At 40.7% G+C, this 25,381-nt stretch overlaps 1 protein-coding gene across 1 annotated transcript; it reads left to right on the forward strand.

The window, feature by feature from the left end:
- Nucleotides 1-883: 883 nt before the first annotated feature.
- Nucleotides 884-24,648, forward strand: Has2 (hyaluronan synthase 2). Its single transcript, XM_051159650.1, has 4 exons — nucleotides 884-1,482; nucleotides 11,624-12,250; nucleotides 21,801-21,902; nucleotides 23,663-24,648. Exons 2-4 carry the CDS (start codon nucleotides 11,624-11,626, stop codon nucleotides 24,590-24,592), a joined length of 1,659 nt encoding a protein of 552 aa, XP_051015607.1. The 5' UTR covers nucleotides 884-1,482; the 3' UTR covers nucleotides 24,593-24,648.
- The last annotated feature ends 733 nt before the right edge of the window (nucleotides 24,649-25,381 follow it).

Consider the following 25,381-nt stretch of genomic DNA (forward strand, 5'->3'; position numbering starts at 1 on the left):
AGTTGAGAAAATAACCGAGAAAACGAGCTGTCCAGTCTTGGCGGCATTGAAAGTTTTATAAGGATTTTGAAATTATTAAATATAAGGCTCTCAAAAAGCAAAAGTCACTTCAGCTGTCTTATGAGTTGACTACTTCCTTACGCGTTCTCAAGTTTACTGCTATCACCATCTTCTTCATCACCATTATACAATTTCTTTCGAAAGTATGTCTTTTCCATGTTTTCATGTCTGGGAATAATAATAAAAAGAAAAATTTTTTCTCATTTCAGTGCTCAGCCCACCCACAGAGAAAACTGTAGAAGAGAGAGGCATTGACACTTGCCTTCAATTTAGAAAGGTTGGAGTTGGCAGAAAGGGTTAACAAAAGAGATTAGCCGCTCTCTTTTTAGCATCCTAGGAGGTTTGGGAAGACTCCAGGTAGCACGGGCGTGCACACACACACACACACACACACACACACACACACACACACACACACACACACACACACACACACAGCGCGCCTGCTATCCTGCCCAGGGCAATGGTTTAGTTTAAGAGAACCGTTTGGTCTTAAAACAATATGCAACAGGGAATTTATCCAACCGAGGGAATCCTTTTAACCAAGACAGACTTCAGCTATACTTGCCGAGCAGGGCTGCCTGCTCCGCTGCCGCTGCCTGCGGAGAGGGATCAGGAGGTGGGCAGCCTCAGCGCGCTGGGTTTCTCTGCACACGTTAACAATCAAGTTAATTGAATTCATTGGAGTTTAGAAGCGGCCTCCAGCTCTGAGAGGGCTTTGAATGGCCAATTTCTCTCCCCCCCCCCCACTCCTCCCCGCCTCCCATCCCGCCCAGTCCCTCCCCTCTGGGTTCCCCAGTCCACACCTCCCTCCTCCACTCTCCTCACCCCCACTCCCTCCTCCGTCCTATTAAAACACCCACCGGCTCACTTGTTAAGACCCCCTTAAGTTGGAGGAGGCAGAAAGGGAGCAGCGAAGAAGGAGAAGTCAAGGCGCCTGGAAAGAATTACCCAGTACTGGCTTCGAGCAGCCCATTGAACCGGGGACTTGAACCAGCCAAAGACTTCTTCATTCTGCGCTTCCTAAACTCTGCTGAATCTTCACCGGGTTTTAGGTTGATGTGAAAAAAGAGACTTTGCGTTATCGGAAGGAGGGGGATTAGAGCAAATAGCAAAACAAGGGGGGAAAGTTAATTTATTTTTAAAGCACATTTAACAAAAAGAATTAGAAGCTTTAAACGCAACGAAAGTAATAAAAGAGAATATTAGTGCAATTTCTTCTCAAAGAGGGGAGAACCAAGTATTTAAGACTCCTCCATCCTTTTTTTTAAATGTTGTTTTTAAATTTCTTATTTTTTTTGGCCGGTCGTCTCAAATTCATCTGATTTCTTATTACCTCAATTTTGGAAACTTCCTTCCACGACCCTCCGGGACCACACAGACAGGCGGAGGACGAGAGTCTATGAGCAGGATCTGAACAAGGTACGTTATACAGGCGCGTTTGGGTGAACTGTGAATGGCCCAGATAGATGGGGGACAGGGAAGAAGTTGTCCACAGAGCATTAAAAAAAAAAAAATACCTATTTTCTAAAGAAACATCCGAAGTTTGAAGCTTTTCTCCCCAACAGACTACACATTAGAGAATATTACCAATCATGATCACGTCTCGCAGCATACCCAGGCTTTTATCATCCCTGCGCTTTCACCAGAAATCCGCTGCCTCTCCGGGCGCACAGGTTAACTTGTGTTGGTCAGGGAGAGCTGATTGTCCAGAGGTGTACTTTTCCACTAGGCATCTTCCCGAGCGTCAAAGGGACTCCCGAGTTAGAAAACAAGGATTTCCACTGTGTAAGAAAAATGCTTTCCATAACTGCCCTTACCTTCCCACCATCCCTTCTTCCTATCCACCCCCCCCCCCCCCCACCGCCCAGTATGTGGTCAGGAACACCCAGACACAGTTCTGTGCGATTTTTTAAAGCTCAGTTTTGGCTCGCATTGAAAGGGTTAAACGAACCAAGGCTCTAGCTCTCCGAGGCTGAGACCCCTAGGAAGGAAAGTCTGCGGCCACCTCCCCGTTACCATCCTGGTTCAACCACTCCCACCGTCCCCCCACCCCCTTTTCCAGGGCCTCCACTCCTTTGCAGTTTCCAAACTCCATTAAAGTGTCAGGCGAGGAGCATCTGGACTCAACTACCCTGGGGAAGCCTTTCTGGGGCGAGGGGCTCCTCACTCGGGCGGTGGTATTCACCACTAGGGGCGGGAGAAAGGCGCGCAACCCTCCCTGCGCCGCGCGGTCTGCCGACAGCCCAGAGACCCGGAGTGCGCAAGGACAGCGCTGCGCTCCCCGCAGCTGTACTCATTCCGGAGCCAAATCCGACGTGGCACCGATCACGCTGGCGCTTCTTTTCTCCTCTGCAGCTGGAGACGCCGCTCTGTGTGTGTGTGTGTGGGGGGGGGGGGACTTAGGGGCTCTGTCCGTTGCCCCTTGCCCAACGTGGGGTTGAGGGGCCCTGGGCGCCCGAGTGGAGGTGGGAGGAGAGCCAGAGGCAGGGTTGAGACGGGATAATCAACACCTTGGGCGGAATTCGTCACGGTGGTTCCCGCCCAGAGTGAGCCAAGGGTAAGAAATCGGTCTTGGTGAACTAGAGGGCGGGTCTGAAAGGAGGGTCTGTGTAAGGGTGAGAACTCCGTGGCGACAGAGGCGGCTTCCTCTAGCCTAAGAAAGGCCGCCCAAGGGAAACAGCTCTGAAAGGACCATTAAGGCTGGGAAGAACGGCTGGGGGCAGAGACAGTGTCTGAGGAAGAAAACTTCTAAGACCCAGGTCTCATTACATAGCTGTAGGTGCCAGTTTCCACCAGCATCGTTCTGGACACCCCCACCCCCCACTCCTAAATGCCAGGGCACACTCTCCTGACTGGCGTACCTCGTGCCGCTAGGGAAGCCAGCTGCAGCAACCTTGTCCTGACTTGGGACTTGTAGAAGTCCAGCCTGCCCTGCCCCGCCCAACTCACTTCACTAACTCCAGGGACCTTTTACTGCCAAATGAGTCTCCGTAGCAGCTGCAAAGAAACGTTACACTCCTTCAACCCACGTGGCTGGGCGGGGATTGCATTTGATGTCACACCCTGGGAGGGGTGTGTGTGATGCAATAGACTTGGAGGCTCTGATTGGCCAGCGAGCTTCCCCGCCTCCAAACAGCTTAGAGGTCTGCTCAGTGGAGAGACCAGTAGTAGATGGGCTTCCTTGAAACAAGGCAGTGAAGCAGCTTGCCCGGGCCCATTGTAGAGTTCAGTAAGATTTCACACTGAAGAGAGAGAAAGAGAGAGAGAGACGGAGACAGACAGACAGACAGACACACACACACACACACACACACACACACACACACACACACACAGAGAGGAGAGAGAGAGAGAGAGAGAGAGAGAGAGAGAGAGAGAGAGAGAGAGAGAGAGAGAGAGAGAGAGAGAGGGCGTCATGTACCTCTGGAGGTGTTAAATGTGATTTTGATGTATTTTTAATGGGTTCTTTTAAGAATAAATATTTGAATAGCCAACACATATTAGATCTTAGAGTATAAGGGTTTTGTAACTGAAAGCTGCATTTCTGTGGAATGAGCTGAAACAAATATCCATGCCCAGCAACTTGCTTATGGATAACGTTTTACATTTATGCAAAATTAATTGCGTTGAAAGTAATTCAAAATCTAAATATTTGTTCTTTGTCTTCCAGCTCATGCCAAATGAGTCATTCATAAATTTAATGTTTACATTTTCCTAGATAAGATCAGTTATTCGATAGCTAATCTTATAAGATCACCATGAGACCACATTTTTTTGAATACTGATAACTTTCTCCCCAAAAGTGTTCCTAGTAGGGTAGTGGTTCTTTTATATTTTTCAGTGAAAATTCAGAGACACAAAGCACAGATGTGGCGTATGTGTTAATGCCTCACGTGTTGATCATTCTAGGCAAACCCAAGTCCGACCTGGAGTGTCTGGACTAAAGCCTTGTTCCTGAAATACCATCGCTCTTACTTATCCTCAGTCCCTCACTCATTTCCAGAGTTAGATGACTGGACGTGAGCATTGTAAATGTATCGATTCTCGATGCATTTTACCTAGTCTGTTCCTATCATATCTAAACTGAATCCAAACTTTATTAAATAAAGCAATCAGCATATAACAATCCAAATATATAGCACATTAGTGATTAGCATCAAAATTGAATATCACTCTCCAGAAAGTAAATAGGCTATGTAGTCAGCTGTTGTCCAGGAAAACAGGACTTGTGCAATGGGTGACTAAGAGATAGTTACTAGAAAGTAAGTTAGCTTGCAGTACTCCTTTCTGTTGGCTCTATAGGATGTAATGTTACAGCTTTGAGTTTCATAAATACTTTTTCATTTGCGTTATTTTTACCAACTAAGATTTCATGATATCCTGCTTTTCCTTCCACCCTCCTTCTCTCCCCACCTCTCTTCTTCCTTCCTTCTTTCCATCCGTCCTTCCTTCTATCCTTCCTTCCTTCCCTCCTTTTTTGACACAGCCTCACTATGGAAACCAGACTTATCTCCAACTTACAAATTTCTTGTACCACCACACTTAGCTGCAAGACTTGATAAAACATTTTGATTTTTTTTTTTTTAAACAAACACCTTTCTCTGACTATTTCCTAATTTTGGCACTGTGGGGAAAGCCTCTGTCTTTAGGGACTCTTTATTATACAATATCTGAGAATGAATGATAAAGATCTGGGTATTACCTGCATCTTGCATGATATGCAGTCCATAAGTGAAGTCAATGAAAGGCTGACACCAAATCTCTGTGTCTTTTCTGAGTTCTTTTCATGCATGCATACCCAGGCTGTGTTCTTCTAGAAGCTACGAGGATAGGGACAGAAGTCTTGGAAGCTGCTATGTTAGCTGAATCAGGATTCACTTCCTGTATAGAAAACCCATTGCCAGGCAGGGAGGTAGTAGGCTCACACCTTTAATCCCAGCATTCAGGAGGCAGAGACAGACGGAACACCATGAGTTTGAGGCCAGCCTGTTCTGCAGAGTGAGTTCCAGGACAGCCAGGGCTACAAAGAGAAACCTTGTATAGAAAAAAAAAAAAAAAAAAAAAAAAAAAAAAAAAAAAAAAGAAAGAAAGAAAGAAAGAAACTTGCATAGAATGAGCATGGACTCCAGATATCTGTGCTGCACTTTATTGCACAATATTTTAACCTAAAGAGTAAGTTGCTAAGTCCAAGTGTTGGTAGGTAGAGGAAGATTCCATGTCATCTCATTGTGACTTCCCCTTCCACTGTGAGTGCAGTGCAGGATGGGGGAAGTTCAGGAGCCACTAGCAGTGAGAGGACTGACACCCTGGGCACACCTGGTTAAAATGGATGGTGCAATAGAAAGACATTGAAACTTGAGGTCCCATTAGAATGACAAGGCTGTTAACAGGCTCTGCATTCTGAGCATTCCTAGTTGGCTCCAGGGTCTTTGGTAGGAAAACTGAGGTGAGACTAGAAGCAGAAAGGCAACTTCAGAAGTAGATGAAGACAGAGAGGAGGCTAGGGAGTAAGAGACCAGCACTGTGAAGACCTGGGAGGATTTCAGTTGAGTAATTCTAGCTCATATTTCTAGCTCTAAAATGTAAGGTAAGGAAGGAGAAGGGGAAGTAGGACTTAAACTCTGGGGCTGTTAACCCAGACTTTGTTGCACATTAAAATCTTATGATAGTCTAGTGGCAACTTACATCAATGAACTCTAACTATTGTCCCAGACACACACACAGTTGATTTTATATGTCTTTAGGTCAATTGTATGTACAGCAATATTTGGGAAGTACTAGATTTTAACCTTTTATTCACTATCCATTTTTTTGTTCATGACTAGGTGGCAGAAAGCTATTACATGAAATCTTTCATTATGAAGGAGCAAATTTCCATTTATCCTTGCTGACGTCACATGCCTGCATCAATACTCTAAGTTCTAAAGATTGTACATAGCCAATAGGGCCTATAGGATAAAAATGAGGCACTTATAAAACATTTAAATAGATATATGGTGAAGAAAGTTTATGTTTCAGGGCTGGTTCTATATATTGATAGAGTCTAGAGTAATGCTTTCACTAAAGAAATATTCTTTAAATAACTCCTGTCACCTCTGTACTTTGATGTGATTACATACTGGTCACAACTTAGAGTCTTCAATGGATTTGAAAATATAATGAGAAGAGGAAGCAGAAGGGTACTTTATAAATTATTTTTTCTTATTTCTATTAAAATATTGGTTTTTATCAACAATAATGACCATGAGAACAATTTTAAATATATACCATATTTTAATTAAATATGCATCTCAAGAGAGCTGATTTCAAAATATTTGCTAATCTAGCCAGTGCCTCATATTCTCTCCATGTGACAACACACCTGTACACATACAATCACAAGTCATTAGAGTCAAAATACAATACTATGTGAGGATTAATGAACAGAATGGGACCTCAGGAAATAACCTTTTGGTGCTTAAAAGATGATCTTCTTATCCCTCCTACCCCAAACATGACCCCGGTACTCATGAGGTTGCTCAGATTGTAACTCAATTGCTCTGGATGCTCTCAAGAACTGTGCATATCTTCTGTCTTTATCATCTTTATTGCTCCCGAAGTCTTATAGAGCTGATATGGGACTCCTCATAGTCATTAAACTGTACACACTGGGAGGCCCCATCTGACCTAATCTCAGTTGCTTTTCCCAGATGTTCATGTGCCTATCTGAGAGAACTTCACCTCCCCAGCTCGAATGTAGAGGGATGCCGTATGAAATCTATAGGGACTCAGTTCTCATCAGGGTACTAAGACAAGGAGAGCAGCTGATAGTCTTTCTTTACCCAACAATTTCCTGTCTTTATGACATAAAAGGTCAAGGGTGAGGAAAAGTCTCTGATGCTTCTGGCTGAGGGTCCCATGGTGGGGAGATGGAATAACAGCAAACTATATGTCTTCTCCATAGGAGGCAGCACTGGGAGCAGTAGTGCCTTTCTCATGGTAAGACAGGATTTCTGCTGCTGGCATTTAAATGATACTTGCATAGATGAGCCAGTAGCTTTTTTGGGAGCAACATTAGTCTCCATTTCTTTAGGCTCCATGCATATAGGAATATGAATATTGTCTGGTCATATATCTGGCTCCATATTCATTCTCTACATATCACGATTACAAGAACACATCTTAAGTGTCTTCTTCCCCTCCCTTATGCTACACTGTCTTGTTTGTTTGTTTTGCTATAAATGAAAGACTTCTGCCTATTTTTCACATAAGGATTCCAACACTCTCATCAAAAGCTAACTGTGTTTAGTGCACCGTATGGGTCCTACTCCTGGTTTGTAACTTTGGGCAGGCTGCTTCAGTGCTCAACATGTTTGTTCAGTTGAAACGCTGTGACATATGTGTATTGCCACGTGTGATTAATAATATGATTGCTACCTAAAGTCATTAAGATGGAAAATAGAATGGCTTAAAAAAAAAAAAACAAAAAAAACCAAAAGTCTTTCTCTACTACTTGAAGCAGATAAATGACAAATAAATATTTGCTGCCATTACAAACAGATGATGATGATGACAATTTTGATGAAATAATCATTTGTTCAACAGATATTTACTGAATACCAACTGGAGGTCAGGCACTGTTTTATGCCATGGCAAACACTAGTGGGAAAAAAAAAACAGATATATAGATGGCTGGCTGGAGAGACAGAAAGATAGATGATAGATAGATATAGATAGATAGATAGATATAGATAGATAGATAGATAGATAGACAGACAGACATGTTATGAGCTTATACTGTATTAGAGTAACTCATTCCCTTAAAATTTGTTTTTACCTGGATTTCTGGGGGAAAATAGAAGTGATTAACTATTGCTATCAAGTCCAAGTACAGTAGCCATTTAAAAGCCAATGGGCTAAAATGTGACCCTGCCACTCCCAAAATTCAACTTTTACATTTTAAATATTTAAAGAATGTAAATTTCTGAATTATTTTTCTTAGGATTTAAGACTGAAGTAACCCAGCTTCTCAAATTGAACAGAAAAGCCACATAGACACATTCTTTTAGTAGGAAAGTACATTGGTGTAACAGAGTGTTTGAATTAAAGATTGTCTCAGAAAGTTTTACACACATGCTATCCACATCTATGAAATTGGGCAGAGCAATTAAACCACACCACAACACCCACCCACACACACACAGAGACAGATGTACACACACAGATGCACACACAGATGCGAACACACACAGATAAACACACACACACACACACACACACACACACACACACACACACACACACATATCCTGTGTGTCACTCCCTCAGATCAATGAGTCTGCTTGGAAAGCAGTCTTTACAATGTGCCTTTTGCCCTTTGGCCTACTCTGAGATGCTCTGTGTGTCTCACTAGGCAGTACTGGGCTGCAGCAGGAATATAAAGGTTCAATTCTAACCACATTATTGCAGTTTGTTAGCAACTTTCCCAGGCTTCAAAGGGACATTCTGTAGACGTCTATGATGTAAGAGGGTGTTCCCGGCTCAGCTGTGGCCAGCAGATGCTGTGTGACTGCTCTCTACATCCATGTGTGCTGATAAAAAAGCAGGGAAAATGTGAATAATGGAAGAATGGCAGGCTGTTCCTTTGCTAGCGATGGGGATTTTAAATGCAAGCTAAACACACACTTAAGCTTCTCCCTGGCAAATGCTTTGGTCTCCTTGAAATTTTTCACTCTTGTGAGAATGACTCATGTCTTGGAAATGACAATTTCCAAGTCTGGTGCTTGTAGCACCTTTAGGCATTGGTTAACATGTCCACTGAGAACATTCGGCATCCTTTCAGCTGTGTTAATTAACAGGGGATGGCGTCCTTGCTCACTTCTTACTGAAAAAAACATTCACTCTTTTCCAGCACACTTAACTTTCCCGTTGTGTTAAGATTGCTGTTATCAGACTCCCATACCTCACACTGCAGTGTCCTGTGTATCTGTTAAAAGTGTAACTCACGTCTGTATTTTGTTTAGAATGATTTTCAGCTTTCCTGCCAAATGACCCTTTAAAGTGAGTTGGGATTTCTGGATTTTAGGAACACTTACCACTCTGCTTCACTTTGCTCTTCAGCACAGTGTGGTTTGGTTGTTTGTTTTTTGAAGAGTTTCATGAGTCTGATCATTCCCAGTTAACAGAAGCAAGTGATGTCTACAAGGTATATAAATAGTCTTCTCTCTCCATCTTTGCATTATCCTGGGGATACTAATTGCAATTAATGAGATTCTAAGATATGTAATGGCCAATTATTTTAAAAGTTAAATAATTTTAAAATTATTTAAAAGTTATTGCTGACATAAGCCCATGCAGCTACTTTGGTTGGTGAGGGACTGCATTCCATATTTAATGCAGTGGCCAACCTCTCTTCTTATCTTGCAATGATATATTACCCCAGAACCTTGCTGATATATATTTAAACTAGCGGGAGATAAAGGAAGATTGGAAGGAGACTGTATTCTCTTTTAAATCTTTCTCTTTTCGACTACAATAGGCACATTGTAACTTTCTACAAGCCACAATGTGATAGCTCTACTATACTGTCTGTGGAGAGATAGCATTGTTGTTGGAAAGACACACTGAAATCTCTGAGCAATGTAGTGCATACCCACTCACATATGATTAAATGCAATAGAATTCAAAGATGGATGCACAGTTGTTAATAGCCAAGATTGCTCTATGCAGAATACTTATTTTTACAGGTTTATAAGAATTAAGACACTATGGCAATTATAAATAACATATAAAAGAAAAGGTTTTATAGAGATCATTGTCAAAATTGTTCATTTAAAATAAATTCATTCAGTTTCGTAAATTATTATTTAATAATTGCAAATATGGCCAATTTTCAAAGTGAGTGTGAAACTCTGAAGAAAAAAACACTGCATTTATCACCATTATGTATCTTATGACAGTTAACGCTATAAGTGGAGGGGGCGTTAAAATAATAATAATATAAAGAGGGTTACGAAGTAAATTCCAATGCTTAGCATCAGAAATACTTTTAGAAATAATAAAAAGGCCCTCTAGTCCTTAAATTGTTTATAATCTTGTCTAGGCAGAGGTGCACAGATTTTTGGGATCCACTGATGGAAAATTCCAGGCCTTGTCTCCCCTCCCCATTCCTACCCCCCAAAAGAAGGATGGAAGATAGATAGCACTAGAGGCATGACCCTAGAGGTTGTCATCTGGTTTTCACACGCATGCACACATGTGTGCATATGTATTTGCACACACATGCATGCCAACCTTTTTTAGGTCACACACAGAATTTGGGGTGAATTCAGAGTTAAAATAGGCTTAAGGTCTTAGCTGCTTGATCTTTTGATAGAATGGACTTTCAGCTGCTACAATCTAGTGGGATGTTTTTTCTTACTCAGTAAATCCATTGTTCTAATAAAATGGATGTTTTCTATGATGCTGCTATTTTCCTGATCCCTGGGATGCTACCAGCTGATATTGGTGGGTGGAAGAAACAGATATCTGACCACTGGAGCTTTGAAAGGTCTTTAAACAGAACATCTAGTGGTAAAGAATTTCAAAGCCAAAAGGAAATTTATAAAATATGAGTATCATCATTGAATAGGTATTAAGCAAACAAACAAACACACACACACAAAACATTGAGATCCAGAACAGTGAGATGATCTATACGAGATCACAGTACCAACTGATAAGCTAGTCCCAGTATCTATTCTTTCTAATCTCTTAACTTCATCCAACTCTTTGGAGGAGGTGTAAGGTGGAGGAGGTGTAAGCCTAGGGATGTGTGTTAGAGATGCAATGAAGTCACGGTTGGGAAATTCAGCAGAGTCTCCTGTGGATTTCTTACTCATTGGTAATTAGGGGCTGAAGAAAGCATTGAGCAGGCAAAAAGATGGCTTTGCATTTAGGAAATGTTAGTTTGATGCATAACTGTGGCTACATACTGAGAGAGCTGCCACCTGCCATAGACATAGGACATAAGACACTGAAAGAAATGCATCTAGGCATGTGTTCAATGCATTGTGACATTTACTGCCACTCCCCTCCATTTGATGCTTGAAATGGTCCTGTGGTTTTCTGCGATCAGGGCATCACAGCTTTGCAGATAAGCCCTGGTGTCAACATAACAAGTTAAGTGGGAAACTCAGTGTTATTATTCCCAAGTGCTGCATAGGGGAGAGGCCCACCAAGTCCTATTTCCTGCTAGGGAGCTATTGGCATTGATGGCTGCTGGGAATGAAGTTTTAATCAGAGATGCATTGCTTGGTAGGTGCTATGTAAAGGTTGGCAGCACTCAGTAAACTAAATAGATCAGGCTGGGAAAGATACATGAACTTGGGAGGGGGACATGGAGGTGGCAATACAGGAAACGTTGCAAAGGAGGGACTAGATGCTAGAATTGATCAAGTAATAAGTTATCAAACAATAAATATAAAATGAAAAAAATAGAGAGGGGATCCCTGAATGCGCCCTCTATGGTGCTTCCTGCCACCGTATGCGGTAAGCGTGGGACAGGACTGGTTAACCACAAGTGTCTCTGATTCCATTACAGATGCATTGTGAGAGGTTCCTATGTGTCCTGAGAATAATTGGCACAACACTTTTTGGAGTCTCTCTCCTCCTTGGCATCACAGCTGCTTATATTGTTGGCTACCAGTTTATCCAAACGGATAATTACTACTTCTCCTTTGGGCTCTATGGTGCCTTTTTAGCATCACACCTCATCATCCAAAGCCTTTTTGCCTTTTTGGAGCACCGGAAAATGAAAAAGTCCCTCGAGACCCCCATCAAATTGAACAAAACTGTAGCTCTTTGCATTGCTGCGTACCAGGAAGACCCTGACTACCTACGGAAATGTTTGCAATCTGTGAAAAGGCTGACCTACCCCGGGATTAAAGTCGTGATGGTCATAGATGGGAACTCAGATGATGACCTTTATATGATGGACATCTTCAGTGAAGTCATGGGCAGGGACATGTCAGCCACATATATCTGGAAGAACAACTTTCATGAAAAGGGACCTGGCGAAACAGAAGAATCCCATAAAGAAAGCTCCCAACACGTAACCCAACTGGTCTTGTCTAACAAAAGCATTTGCATCATGCAAAAATGGGGTGGAAAGAGAGAAGTCATGTACACAGCCTTTAGAGCACTGGGACGAAGCGTGGATTATGTACAGGTAAGTCCGAACATGTCTGCCAGGGCAAACATACATTGGAATAAAGCAGCTTTTGTATCTCCAGTCCTATGCTATAGCCCATCCTCGTCCCTTCTGAACACAGTGCTCCTTTCAGCCCATCGGAAAACAGCACGACTATTAAAAGCACATTTTGAAAGACAGAAAAAAAACTTGTAAAACTGTCAAGAGCATCTATGAAAGTACTTCCTTGTCCCTGCAATTGGTTAGAAAATCTGCATTATTTGGACAGGAGACCTCGTTTTTCTTTCTCTCCCTTTTCCTTAATTCTTCTCTGTCCCTCTAGATTCTGCCAAGTCAAATCCAAATCCTTGTCCACACTGTTTAAACTACACACACACACACACACACACACACACACACACACACACAAGAAACAGCAGCAGCACTGTAAGAAACTAGTATCTTTCCCGAGTGGAAAGGTCTTGAGAAAAACTGCAGTCAGAAGGGAAGACTAGATAGAACAGGATTGGTACATAGACAAGGTAAAAAGGAAATGGTAAAATGGAAAAGATGGTGCACAAATTTTAAAATTGAGAGGGAGAAATAAAAAGGGAAAGAGGGGTAAAACTGTCTTAGAGGGAGCAAAACCAAAGTGATGTTTATTTCACTCCCAAAACAGCATTACCTCATTGCAACTTGACCTTTGAAAGAGTTTGGGATGATGTGTGCTTGCTGGAAAATTAGGCAGGCTATGTCTCTCCTTAATTCCCTTCTAGCTTTCTGTAAGGCTTCTCTTCCCTCAGTTGACACTGAGTATGTGGCAATTTTCTCACAGTAATTTGCTTGCAGCGTCTTTAGTTAGATTTTGACCATGATGAGATCAAGAAAAGAGAAATACCTCTGGCATAAGAAAGCCATTCTAATCCTTTGTCCATCTTCAGAGAAATGAAAGCTTGTTTTTAGAAGCCAGATCCTGTGGTTCAGGGGTATTTACTGATACACATCATGCTCCCATGACCAATGAGGAGATGGGATAGAATCATCAATTTTAGAGTCATTGCTTGACGATCTAATCATGGTGATTATTAGCTGTTGGCTGAGAAACTCTACCTACTTGAGCCTCAGTTTACCAGATAGAATAACCCACTCTTAAAAATACTTTAAAATAATTAGATCAAACAACACACCCCTTTGGACTTAGCAAAAGTTATGGTGTTATGGCAGACATAACTAAAGATTTTCCTATAAATATATTGTTCATTGTAGTACCTTCCAATTTATACTAAAATAAATAGTGTGTGTCGACTGTTGCCATGGGGTTAATTTCAGTTAGTGTTTTAAGAGTGGGAAGTATTTCATTGCTTTTCATTAGCATATTAATATCACGTCCATGGCTCCTGCACAGATTTTTCTCTCATTTGTCTCCTAATTTCTCAAAACTTTTACTATTAAGGCAGTTTCGGTTACCTCTGGAGATTTGGTATTTATACACTGTACCTTTGACTCAACATAGGCAGATGATAGGACATTTCCTAAGGAAGGTGTGACAGATGACTAAGAACACAAAGAGTAAAGTTTTGTGCCTTAAATGAGAAAGCATCTGTCTTGTTATTTTTCCTTTAATTCTAGTTACATTCATCAGTTTCAGCAAGGACAGCATTGTGTGTGCTCTTTCCTCCTTTTTCTTAACCTACTCCTCCCAGACCTCCTTTTCCCATCGTTCTTGTTTTGAGCTTTGTTTGTTTCCTTGACAACTTTGCACTGTGTCTGTCCAGAAAAAAAGTAATACAGAATATTAAAGAATAGAGTCGGCTTTGTGCTGGAGTCTTCCAACCTTTAGAGACTGGCCCCAGAAGCTACTAGTATCTAGGCTCTGAGGTCCCTTGAGACTCTCTCAATCTAGTTGCAAGCACTCAAGAGCAAAAATTGTTTAGCATCCTGTAGCTGGCTATTCCTTCCTATGTCACCCTTCACCAAATCTCCTGCAAGGTAACTAGGCTTGTGTATAAAATGGCAGCTACTTAAGGTCCAAACTAAACATCAAGTGCTCTAATTTTCTTTTCTGACTGATCCAGAGGTTGGATATTGTAAAGTAGAGGCCACATTAAGACAAAAATGAGAGAGGTTGAAGACGCTGGTGACGAAGCATTGCTGGTGATTGGACTTGGTGGGTAAACACCCTCAGGAGAGGGAGAATCAATGCCCTATGGGGGCATTGCACTAGGGATGGAGGGTTAAGGAAGACTCTGTGACATCTGTGTACTTGCTAGTGAATACTGACTCACCGTGGAGAGGTGTGGCCAAGACGTCTGGTTTCTAGTCACAGCTGGTTGTTGGTACCCTTCAGTACTCTGTGCACTTGATGTTGGATTTCTGGCTTCTTCTTCTCCCGGCCTGTTATTTCATATCTTCCCCGTGTTCCCAGTTCCCTGTCCCAACTCCTCCCTGCCTAACTACTAACAGATGACCTCACCTCCTAGGAAGGAGAAACCCAGAAATATTGCTGAATATTTAAAAAACTATCCGTACCTTCTGTTGTGCATCTTGTTTCAGTAGCACTCAACTTGAGTGCACTTTCTGTATCAATGCTATCCTTTCTAGTTAATCTCCAAGGACTTCTGGACTTCCTCTGGTCCGCTCAGGAATAAAGCTTTAGTATTCATCCTGTTGTCTATCTTCTTGGCTGACTATTGTTCCCAATATGTAGCCTTTCAAACATCTGGCATTGTGCCAGAATACTGAGGAAGGCCCCTTACAGGGTAACGAAGGACAATTGCATGTTTACCTGTGAGGATGATAGTTGCTTTCAGGGATAAAGAGGGTAGAAAAACAGAAAATAGAAAAAGTGATAAACACAGTGAAAAAAATCTAAACCCTACTGGTGGGGAAGGGAGAAAAATGAAGAGGAAGATTGTAGACATTTGAATGGATGTATTTTGTAATGACACCATTATTTTTTTAAAGACAGGAGATACTCTAACGTAACTGCCTGTGGCTTTCTAAAGGGGAGAAGTCTTGTTTATGACCTAAAAATCACACTCATGTTGTTATCTTATTTATTAAAGCACCACACATTTATGAAATTATATTTCATGTATTTAAAAATCACAATGAAGAAAATTGAATTATCTGCAGGATGTAAGTGACCAAGGATGGATCAATGCTTTCTAAAATATACCCTTGATTTTTTTTCCCTTGAGTTCAAATGTTTAAGGTGATACTTAATTTTTCATTAAATTTTTATGTAACATTATCAGAAGGTAAGACATTTTGTTATCTATATTATATAACTGTTTATTGATGACTCTTATCTTCGAACACGTATACATGTAACAAAGTAGCCAGCAGTCTGTGAGACAAAGGAAAGAGCCAAAATACCCTAATGCGGGCATCAGGGATTTCCAAAGTCGAAAGAGTACTACAAAGACAAACATTTTCTAAAGGAGAACTACAAGTGGCAAATTTATCATTAGTTTAACCTGACAGATCATAGGCATGCAGATTTGTTGAGTGTGGAAAAAGTAAAGCTACATAATTCATTAAAGCGCTGTTGGTCTTCACACTCCTGGGTTACGCACACACTATAGCATGCACTTGCACATATAGCACATATACGTGTGATGGCACTGTGTATGGGTCACTGCTGCAGACGCAAGGCTGGCTGGCCCATAAGTTTCTGGGCATACTCTGGCTCCTGCCTTAGTGTTACTGGGGTTACAGGCATTCGTGCCACCATATCGAGTCTTACGTGGGGTCTAGAGACTCTAACCGGGTCCTCCACTTGTTGGAGCATTCTTTAGACACTGAGACATTTTTCAAACCTTGCAGGTTCTATATTCTGTTTTCCAAACTATCCTGCTCATTAAAATTTACCTCTCACCTCCCCAAAAAAACTATGAATATTGATTTGGAGGTGAGAGGTACAGTGACTATACATTATGAGTGAGCCAATGTACATTTTTATCTGGAGTAAAAAGAAAAGTTAGTTCCTTGCTTTGCTGTTTTTAATAATTAGCTTTATAGCCATTTGATGCCACAATATCTACATTTTTTGTGATTTTTTTGTTGATAGTTTAGCTTTTCATAATTACCCCAGATATAGTGGTTCCTGAAATTTAAAATACAAGAATGCTATTTTATGTCTCATGGAGATGAATTTTCTCCAGGCGTGTGTTACTGACCACGAATTTAGTATTAATACACAAACTACTCATTGAATTAAGAGACATTTGAACAAAAGCCCATGCACAAGGAGATTAAATATTGATCAGGTATGTATCTATAAGGTTCTCAAGAAACTACTAATAAAATGTTTTAAAGATGATGATTGAAAATGTAATTAAAGGTTCAGAGAAGCTTAACCATGGACTTAGACTAGAAAGATTTTAATAACTACTACTTCTGTCTTTGTGAATAATTATAGTATACAGATAGCATAAATAATGTGTGTGTGAGATTTGCCTACTTTTTATTCTGTATACAAAGCCTAAGAAACTGAAATAACTCCATGCTAGTGTTGAGAATAGTGTGTCTGGAGAGAGAAGGTTGAGCGCATACTTACATAGGAAAGAGGTCCAGATCTGTTGATAGCATGCATGCTGTGAACTTGGCCCCTTGCTGAATCCATTTTTTGCTGGTAGAACTCATGATCCCCAAATTCCTTTTCAGATCTAAGTTGAACTTCGTACCATTCTAGCTCCTCCCCCCCTTTTGATAATTTTCTAGCAAAACGCGGAAGATCTACTAGGGTGGGGTAAAAGACAAACACAAGTCACAACAGAATGTTCTCTTCATGTACCATTCTATCTAGGTTCTCATTTTCACTTTATTGGGGCAAAATATGTGATTAATAAGGTTTAAGAATTATATGACAGTATATATACATACCTGTTTGTGCAACACATAGTACCCCTAAAGATGTACAATTTTTGTTTTTCAGAATTTTGTTAATTTATTCTTTACCACTTCAGCGCATCCTACCCCCCCGCAACCCCCCCCCCCAATCATCGACCAAGTAAAATGCCAGCACACAGCTAGTGATTGCCACTTCAGGATGGATGGGAGGTGGGGCAGAGATGAGTGAACCCTCAAAACTTATTGGACAGTCAATCTAGCCTAATCCATGGCTTGAGGGTCTGTGAGAGACCCTGTCACAAAAAATACAGGTGGATGATGCTTTATTTCCTCCTCTATCTCTGTCTTTCTCTCTCTGTATCTCTGTCTCCCTCCTTCCCTCCTTCCCTCCCTCCCTCTCTCCTTTCTGTTTGCTTTGGTTCTGGAGACTAAACCCAGGGCCTTGTGCTTTCTAGATGAGTGGTCTACAACTGCATTAAGTGTGTGTCCACATTCCCTTTTCTTTCCTTTCCACTGTGTGTTTACTCTGGTGCATCATTAGAGGAGTTTAGGAAGAGTGGCGCCATCTTCTTTTTCCTAATTAGTAACTATTTGTGAGGTGTTTTTGTTTATTTTTTTCTTCAAACCCTTGCACTCTTTCATTTGGAGACATTGGGTGGGATAGGGAAGCAGAATTTCCATTTACTTTATAATTAAGTTGTAGCAGTAACAAAAACCAAATTCCACATACTCTACACATAATCACCCTGCTTCAAGGTTAAGATGAAGGGTCAAGATTAGGATGAAAGATCAAGATCAAGATCAAGAAAGCCTTGAACAGGAAAAGAATTTATCTAATACCACCAGAAGAGGTATTGATTTCTATTCAGTCTGTTTCCTCGTGGGAGTCTCTACCACAGCAATTTCAGCCATCCTCTTTCTGTGTTCACTTGTCACTGGTCTTTGAGATGGAATATGAAGTACAGAGGCAATCCAGCAGTGAAAATGAAAGGGAAGACCTTTTTCAAAAGTGGGAGTGGAACGTACAGACTGCCCTTTAGATTTGCATGTTAGGACACCAAAGGCATTGGGTGGAAAAGCACTTGAGACGAGTTCTAATTAGATTGTTGTGAGTTTCTGGATGGTTATAGATGGTTCCAGGTACACTGCAATCTGTTTACATCATAAGAGATGCTCCGCATGCCATAAAGCAATCAGGTCTTTTATCCCTTTTAGTGCTTCTGTCTATTGAGCAGTCTCTATATAATAGCAAAGATCCTTTTGGTTTGGGTCCCTTAAGAAATACATTCACTTAAGGGCCCTTCTCTATACAAATGTCATACAGTGCTTTGTAACACAAGCAGGGCTTACATGTTTAGGTTCTTGCTAAGATACCCTGATGGCAGTAAGTTCAAAGCCACACTCTAGTAAGATACAAGATTCATGAACCTGGGTTCCTTGTTTCTGTGAACACTCATTGAAGCAGGCAGTCTTGACTGTAGAATAGCTGTACACTGGTTAACATTCTCTGCTCTACGCAGTCACCACTCTTTGTACCAAATGGAGAGGGAGGAAACCTTTGAAAAGCCTGTATAATTAAAACGGATTTAAAACATTTAACCTCAATGTTGCTGTTACTTTTGTGAAAGCAGAGCCTTTTCCTGCAACCAATTACTTTGAACCCAAAGTTGGCAAACTTTGCTTGTAAAACACTGGAGAGTAAATACTATGTTTTAAAAGTGTTTAGCTTTGTTGCAGTGTGAGCACAACGGAAGATAACAGGTACATGAACTAGCATGGCTGGAAACCATGGAAAGTGAAGTTTGAATTTCACATAATTTACACGCATCACAAAATATCTCTCTTTTGTTTCTTTTCAAATTCAAACACATCCTTAACCCTTAGGTAATTATAATGAAACAGGTGGCAAGCCGGTCTTTACCTAAAGCCCCTCGTTTGCCAAACCCGGTTAATATCTATTCCTTAGAGAGGGCATTGTTAACTGTTGGCTAAAATGGTGGGGTGATAAACCAAGAAAGCTGGTTTTTCTCTGGCTAAACCAAGGTGCCTGATTCTTCCCAATGGTTGATTGGGCGTATTTTGTTTATTTGCATTTCTTTTATTTATTCAGAGGTTATTCTTCTTCGTTCCTGTTACTTGTTGCTCAGAAATCTTATAACTGATCGTTAGGTGCTTCAGCAGCCTGTGTGGACAAAGACTTTTGACCTGCGCTCTGTCTCCTGTGTGCAAATCACAGCCTATATAGCTTTTCTTAATGTGACTTTCAGCTACTTCCTCATGAGCTGGCATACATCTGCCCTGAGTTCTAACACTAAACTAGGCAGCCAACCTTGAAACAATGTCCCGTTAGAGGAATTTTAAGGACCGAAGTTCTATGTTTCACATCTTATTAAGTAAATGTTCTTGTGCCCCTGAGTGCACATGTTTTTTTTTTTTTTTCCAACTGGCAAAGACAGGGTTTCTGGTTGGCACTGAGTCACTAAACAGCATCCAGAAACTGAAATTCTTTAAAGCTCTTAAATCCTATGATAACAAACCCCTTCCCGGGAGATTTCTGAGAACTTATTCTCCTGATATACCTAAGCTCACTGTACTAACAGCCTCTCTCAGAGAACTTCTGGGTTTCTTTTGCAAAATGGGAGGGGCCTATTTAAATATGTTGAACCTTGAAGATTTGGTTCAAGTTTAGTCATTTCAAAGTGGCAGTTCCTCTTGCTTGTTTATGCTCAGAAGCAGGCGGGGTTATTTGAACATTAATTCTGGATTGCTCCCTTCCTGTTGGCTTAAGTTTATTTTAGCTCTCTGGTTTTACCATTTCTGACTTAAGTCAATAGAGGTACTTGTAGCCTGGACTTGGGATGCTGGAGTCTAAAGGTGGCCTGGACTATGTGCCTTCATCTCTCTCGCCTCTTAGCCCAGGCCGCCTGCTCAGCATGTAGGCTTACGTAAGTTGATAAACAAGTCATGGGAGAAACAAAATCATTTATTGCTGACTTTATGTACCTTACTCAGGCTTGGAAAGCTGGAACTTAAAACTCAGTGTTAGGGAACTTGTGTGTGTTCTATAATGAAAAGCTTAAGACTACCTTCTGTCTATTTTGTCCTCTTCAAAGTAAATGACTATATTGATTCTAAATGCAATTTTTAACAACCAGCACAACAAACAACCACAATAAAAACAATATAGATTTTTTAATGATAAAGAAATGTTTCTACTTAGCAAAACAGGAAGAGTAAAATACGTAATTTAAGCATATATTCACTGTAATTATTTAACTCTAAATTGATAAGATTAACTTTAAATTTGTATGACCATATATTCCCTAAATCCATAAATTCCAATAGTACATTTAAAGAACTGTTTTCAGCAATCTTCATTAGCAAGAAATCTTTTCAGAAAAATGACCATTAAGAAAGTTGAAAGAGATATGGTTTTTAAATGGTGGGGTTTGTTAGTCAAAGTGAGTGATTGATTTATACCACATGTAATAAATGTCTTTAATTCTTGAGTGTTCATGCTTCTATAATTTATTTATTTCCTTCAAGAAGTTTGGAGACTTGTTTAAATCGCTTATTTTAATTATAAATGTGGTTATATTGGTTGATAGTAGTAAGATACTCTGAAAATGCATTTTAAGTGACCTGTGTACTTGGACAAACATTATAAATTTAAAAAGCTACAGAGCCACTAGATTGTATAATCTTCTGAGGCCACTAGCAAACAAGTCATCCATGTTTGATCAAAATAGCAGTGTTGGTTATGATGGTAAATCGCATATGAGGATGGTAGAAAACAGATTACTGGGAAAGTAGGCACTACTCACTATGTAGCAGTCTTCTTACTGAGTGTCTACTGTGGATGTGGGTCGGCTGATTTTCTCACTGCTGTGATTGACATACCTGATAAGAAGCACCTTAGTGGAGGGAGGATTTATACTACCCGAGGGTCTAAGTCCATCATGGCTGGAAAGTCACGGCTGCAGGAAGCTCTATGATCAAGGGCACTTGCTGTGAATCAGTGAGCCGAGAGGAGAGCGACCAGGAGAAAAATTGCAAAACCCATCTCCCGGGGTTTTTGTGGGGCTCCACCTTCTAAAGTTTCCACACACTTCCAAACTAAGTGTCACTAGCTAGACACTAGTGTGGACACTTCCCATTCAGACTGTAGCAGGCTGCTGAGAGGTTCATCACAGATCAACTCTGGTCAACTTAACATTTGCAGGGGCTTCACTGCATTGAATAGAAATGCATGCAACGTCCCATTAATACACGGTAGGGTGCTCCTACCAGGGACGATTTCTGTTGCTGTAACAAAACACCCAAGGCTGGGTAATTTATAATGAAGTTTCTTTGACTCACAGTTCCAGAGACTGAGACACTCAAGGGATCCCTGATGAAGAAGCAGAAAGCCAGTCATAGAGTACGTAAAAGGGCCGCTGAGATATTACCTGGGCCAGGTGACTCCTATTGTCAACATCTGAAACATTCTTGGCAAGCTGGGCCAGGCTGATTACTCACAACCCAACCATCATTTGAGCTAGCCTATGTAGCAGTGTATTAAGCTTGAAGAAAAACTCTCTATTGGCCATGATATACAGAATCTCCTGTCACGTTTGTGACATTTTGTGGCAGAAGTCTTGTGACATCAGGCTAACGGTATAGTGCGTAAGCCCAATTGTGGCTGAAGAAACGATTGTTACTCTCTTTAAGGTATTCCCCGATTTCTCTCTTGCAGGTGTGTGACTCAGATACCATGCTTGACCCTGCCTCATCTGTGGAGATGGTGAAGGTCTTAGAAGAAGACCCTATGGTTGGAGGTGTTGGGGGAGATGTCCAGGTAATGTGGCTTCATTATTTTTATGTGGGATAATTTTAATAACACCCTTGTATTAATTCAATATTTATTGGTCTAATATTCTGTGGTCTTGGTGCTAGACACATGGGAGAATGTGTATCAGATACATTTTAATCCTGTTTTTCTTGCCTAACTTGAAATTATTTCAGATATACATGCTTAGCTCCGTGATATAACATGTGTTTATAGTGACTAAAAAGTTACAAATATGTAGATAAATAATGATTTCCACCAGGTACCCACAGGCCACAGCTTATCTAGTATTCTACTAAAATCTGATATTGTAGTTACTAACAGAAGTAATGAAATAGAAATATACTCAAGAGTGTATGACATGTTACCTATCTCTGCATTTAAAAGCTGGCCACTAGGTGGTTGGCTAAAAATACAGAATGAAGAATTTGGAGAGTGATTGAATTACAAAAGCATTTGCCGCCTTTGCAGAGAACCTGGCTTCGGTGTCCAGCACTCACATGATGGCTCACAACCATACATAAATCAAACCCAAGGACTATGATGCATTTTCTGTTCTCTGTTGGCACTGTATGCATATAATACACATGCATACCAGCAGGAAAAACACTCATACGCATAAAATTTATATATTCTGAAAAACAAGGGAGAAAAAGAAATGACAACTCATATTTCCACCAATAAGAAGAAACAGACACAAAATTAATAAGTTGCTCATCATTTATTAGTAACTGAGAAACAATTATTAATGACATGATACCAAGGCATTTTGGACAGAAATGTGCCTATATGAAAATATGCAGATGAAAATATCTGAGTCCCTCAAAAGTATGGGATTTGATTTTAATACCAGATGAGAAACACACACAAAAAATGAACCTCAAAATGGAATTTGATGCTGCTGTGTGACCCATGTATGCATGCATGTTAATAAAGACAACAATGACATATTATTATTTGGAAGAGCAAAGAAATTGCTTGGTGACTGAAGACAAAGAGGCATACAACATTCTGATAGAAAGTGAGTAAAACAAAGACAAAAGGGAGAATTCAGATTTATCTCCAAGGAAGCTTTGTAACACTCAACAACCTTTATATAAATCATTATTTTAGAATTCATCATTCCAGGGAGTCTTTTATCACTGGAATTATAAGAATGGAGAAAGAAAATGAAGAGATTAGGACTGGAAACTGCATCTTTCAAGTCTTAGATGGTAATTTACAAAAATGCATCTGGAAAAATCTAGGGATTGATGATCGGTGCTTAAAAATATAACTCAACATTGTAGTCTCAAAGCATGAACAACATAAAGAAGTAGATAAAAATAATGTCACAGGAAAAAATTCTCACTAATATACAGATATATACACCCAACAAAGCAAGCTCCTTTCTTTCTTTCTTTCTTTCTTTCTTTCTTTCTTTCTTTCTTTTTTGTTTGTTTTTGTTTTTTTTAAGACAGGGTTTCTCTGTGTAGCCCTGGCTGTCCTGGACTCACTTTGTAGATCAGGTTGGCCTTGAACTCACAAAGATCGGCCTGCCTCTGCCTCCCGAGTGCTGGGATTAAAAGCATATGCCACCATGCCCGGCCAAAATGATCTTACTTCACAATGCAAAACCCAGAAGACAAGATAAAGGAATGCCAGAAAGAGGAGGAAAGTAGAAACCGAGAGACAAAAGAACATATTTCATGCCAGGCAGGGATCTCAGGATACTTTGAGACTTCTTGGCGTTGTTAAGCTAAAGCTAACTTTTATTTCTCTACTTGCAGATTTTAAACAAGTATGATTCCTGGATCTCCTTCCTCAGCAGTGTAAGATATTGGATGGCTTTTAATATAGAAAGGGCCTGCCAGTCTTATTTTGGGTGTGTCCAGTGCATAAGCGGTCCTTTGGGAATGTACAGAAACTCCTTGCTGCATGAGTTTGTAGAAGACTGGTACAATCAGGAATTCATGGGCAACCAATGCAGTTTTGGTGACGACCGGCATCTTACCAACCGGGTGCTGAGTCTGGGCTATGCCACGAAGTACACAGCTCGGTCCAAGTGCCTTACTGAAACCCCAATAGAGTATCTCAGATGGCTGAACCAGCAGACACGCTGGAGCAAGTCCTACTTCCGAGAGTGGCTGTACAACGCCATGTGGTTTCACAAGCATCACTTGTGGATGACCTACGAAGCTGTTATCACTGGATTCTTTCCTTTCTTTCTCATTGCCACAGTCATCCAGCTCTTCTACAGGGGTAAAATATGGAACATCCTCCTCTTCCTGTTAACTGTCCAGCTAGTGGGTCTCATAAAGTCATCTTTTGCCAGCTGCCTTAGAGGAAACATTGTCATGGTCTTCATGTCTCTCTATTCAGTGTTATACATGTCAAGTCTACTTCCTGCCAAGATGTTTGCAATCGCAACTATAAACAAAGCTGGGTGGGGCACGTCAGGAAGGAAGACCATCGTTGTTAATTTCATCGGACTTATTCCAGTGTCCGTGTGGTTTACAATCCTTCTAGGTGGTGTGATTTTCACCATTTATAAGGAATCTAAAAAGTCATTCTCCGAATCCAAACAGACCGTGCTCATTGTGGGAACCTTGATCTACGCATGCTACTGGGTCATGCTTTTGACTCTGTATGTGGTCCTTATCAATAAGTGTGGCAGGCGGAAGAAGGGACAACAGTACGACATGGTGCTTGATGTATGATCTCGCGATGATGTTTGCAGCCGCACATGGAGAAACACACACACACACACACACACACACACACACACACACACACACACCTTAGCTCCCCAAGGGGCTGTACAGTATTGGGGCATGGCATCTTGCCACCACAGGAAACATATCACTGCTGCTGGGACTTGAACAAAGACATTTGATGGGTTGATTTTTTTGATTCTGCCAAAGTCAATTGATACATCAGTAAGGAAAAAAAAAAAAAAAAATCAGATTAAGCCCGGACTTTTTAGGAACGCGGGATGACTTCTTTGTTTATGCACTTTTCCTCCTACTGTGCATCCGCCTGACAGTGTTTGTTCTATATACCTCACTAGCAATGCTTTATGTGGGTCATCAAGGATGAAAAGGATTCGGAAAACTCAAGGGAACATTCTCTCAGCCTACACAACCTAACTTATGGACTGTTTTGATAGCTGGTTTATTTTTCTTTCTATCTTTTTTTTTTCTTTAAGTAAAAATGTTTGTCTTTAAATCTACCAAATAAAATGCCAAAGGAAAATTTAAAGGCCACTGGCTATGCTGTATTTTGATATAATTGTACTGTGTTTTTAAATTTTGTATGCCAATTTTTAAAAGCAAATTTCACACCATAGTCTGTATTTTACTTCTCTGACAAAATACACATGCTCCTTTTTTTTTTTTAATAATAAAATAGGTTCTAAAAAAAAATCCATGCTATAAAAATTAACCTGCCCAAAATGTGAAACTTAGTTTACTGGTGTTCATAGAGAATAAAATGTTTCTCTCTTTCTC

Source organism: Acomys russatus, chromosome 17 (assembly GCF_903995435.1).
Source record: "Acomys russatus chromosome 17, mAcoRus1.1, whole genome shotgun sequence".
Lineage (NCBI taxonomy): Eukaryota > Metazoa > Chordata > Mammalia > Rodentia > Muridae > Acomys > Acomys russatus.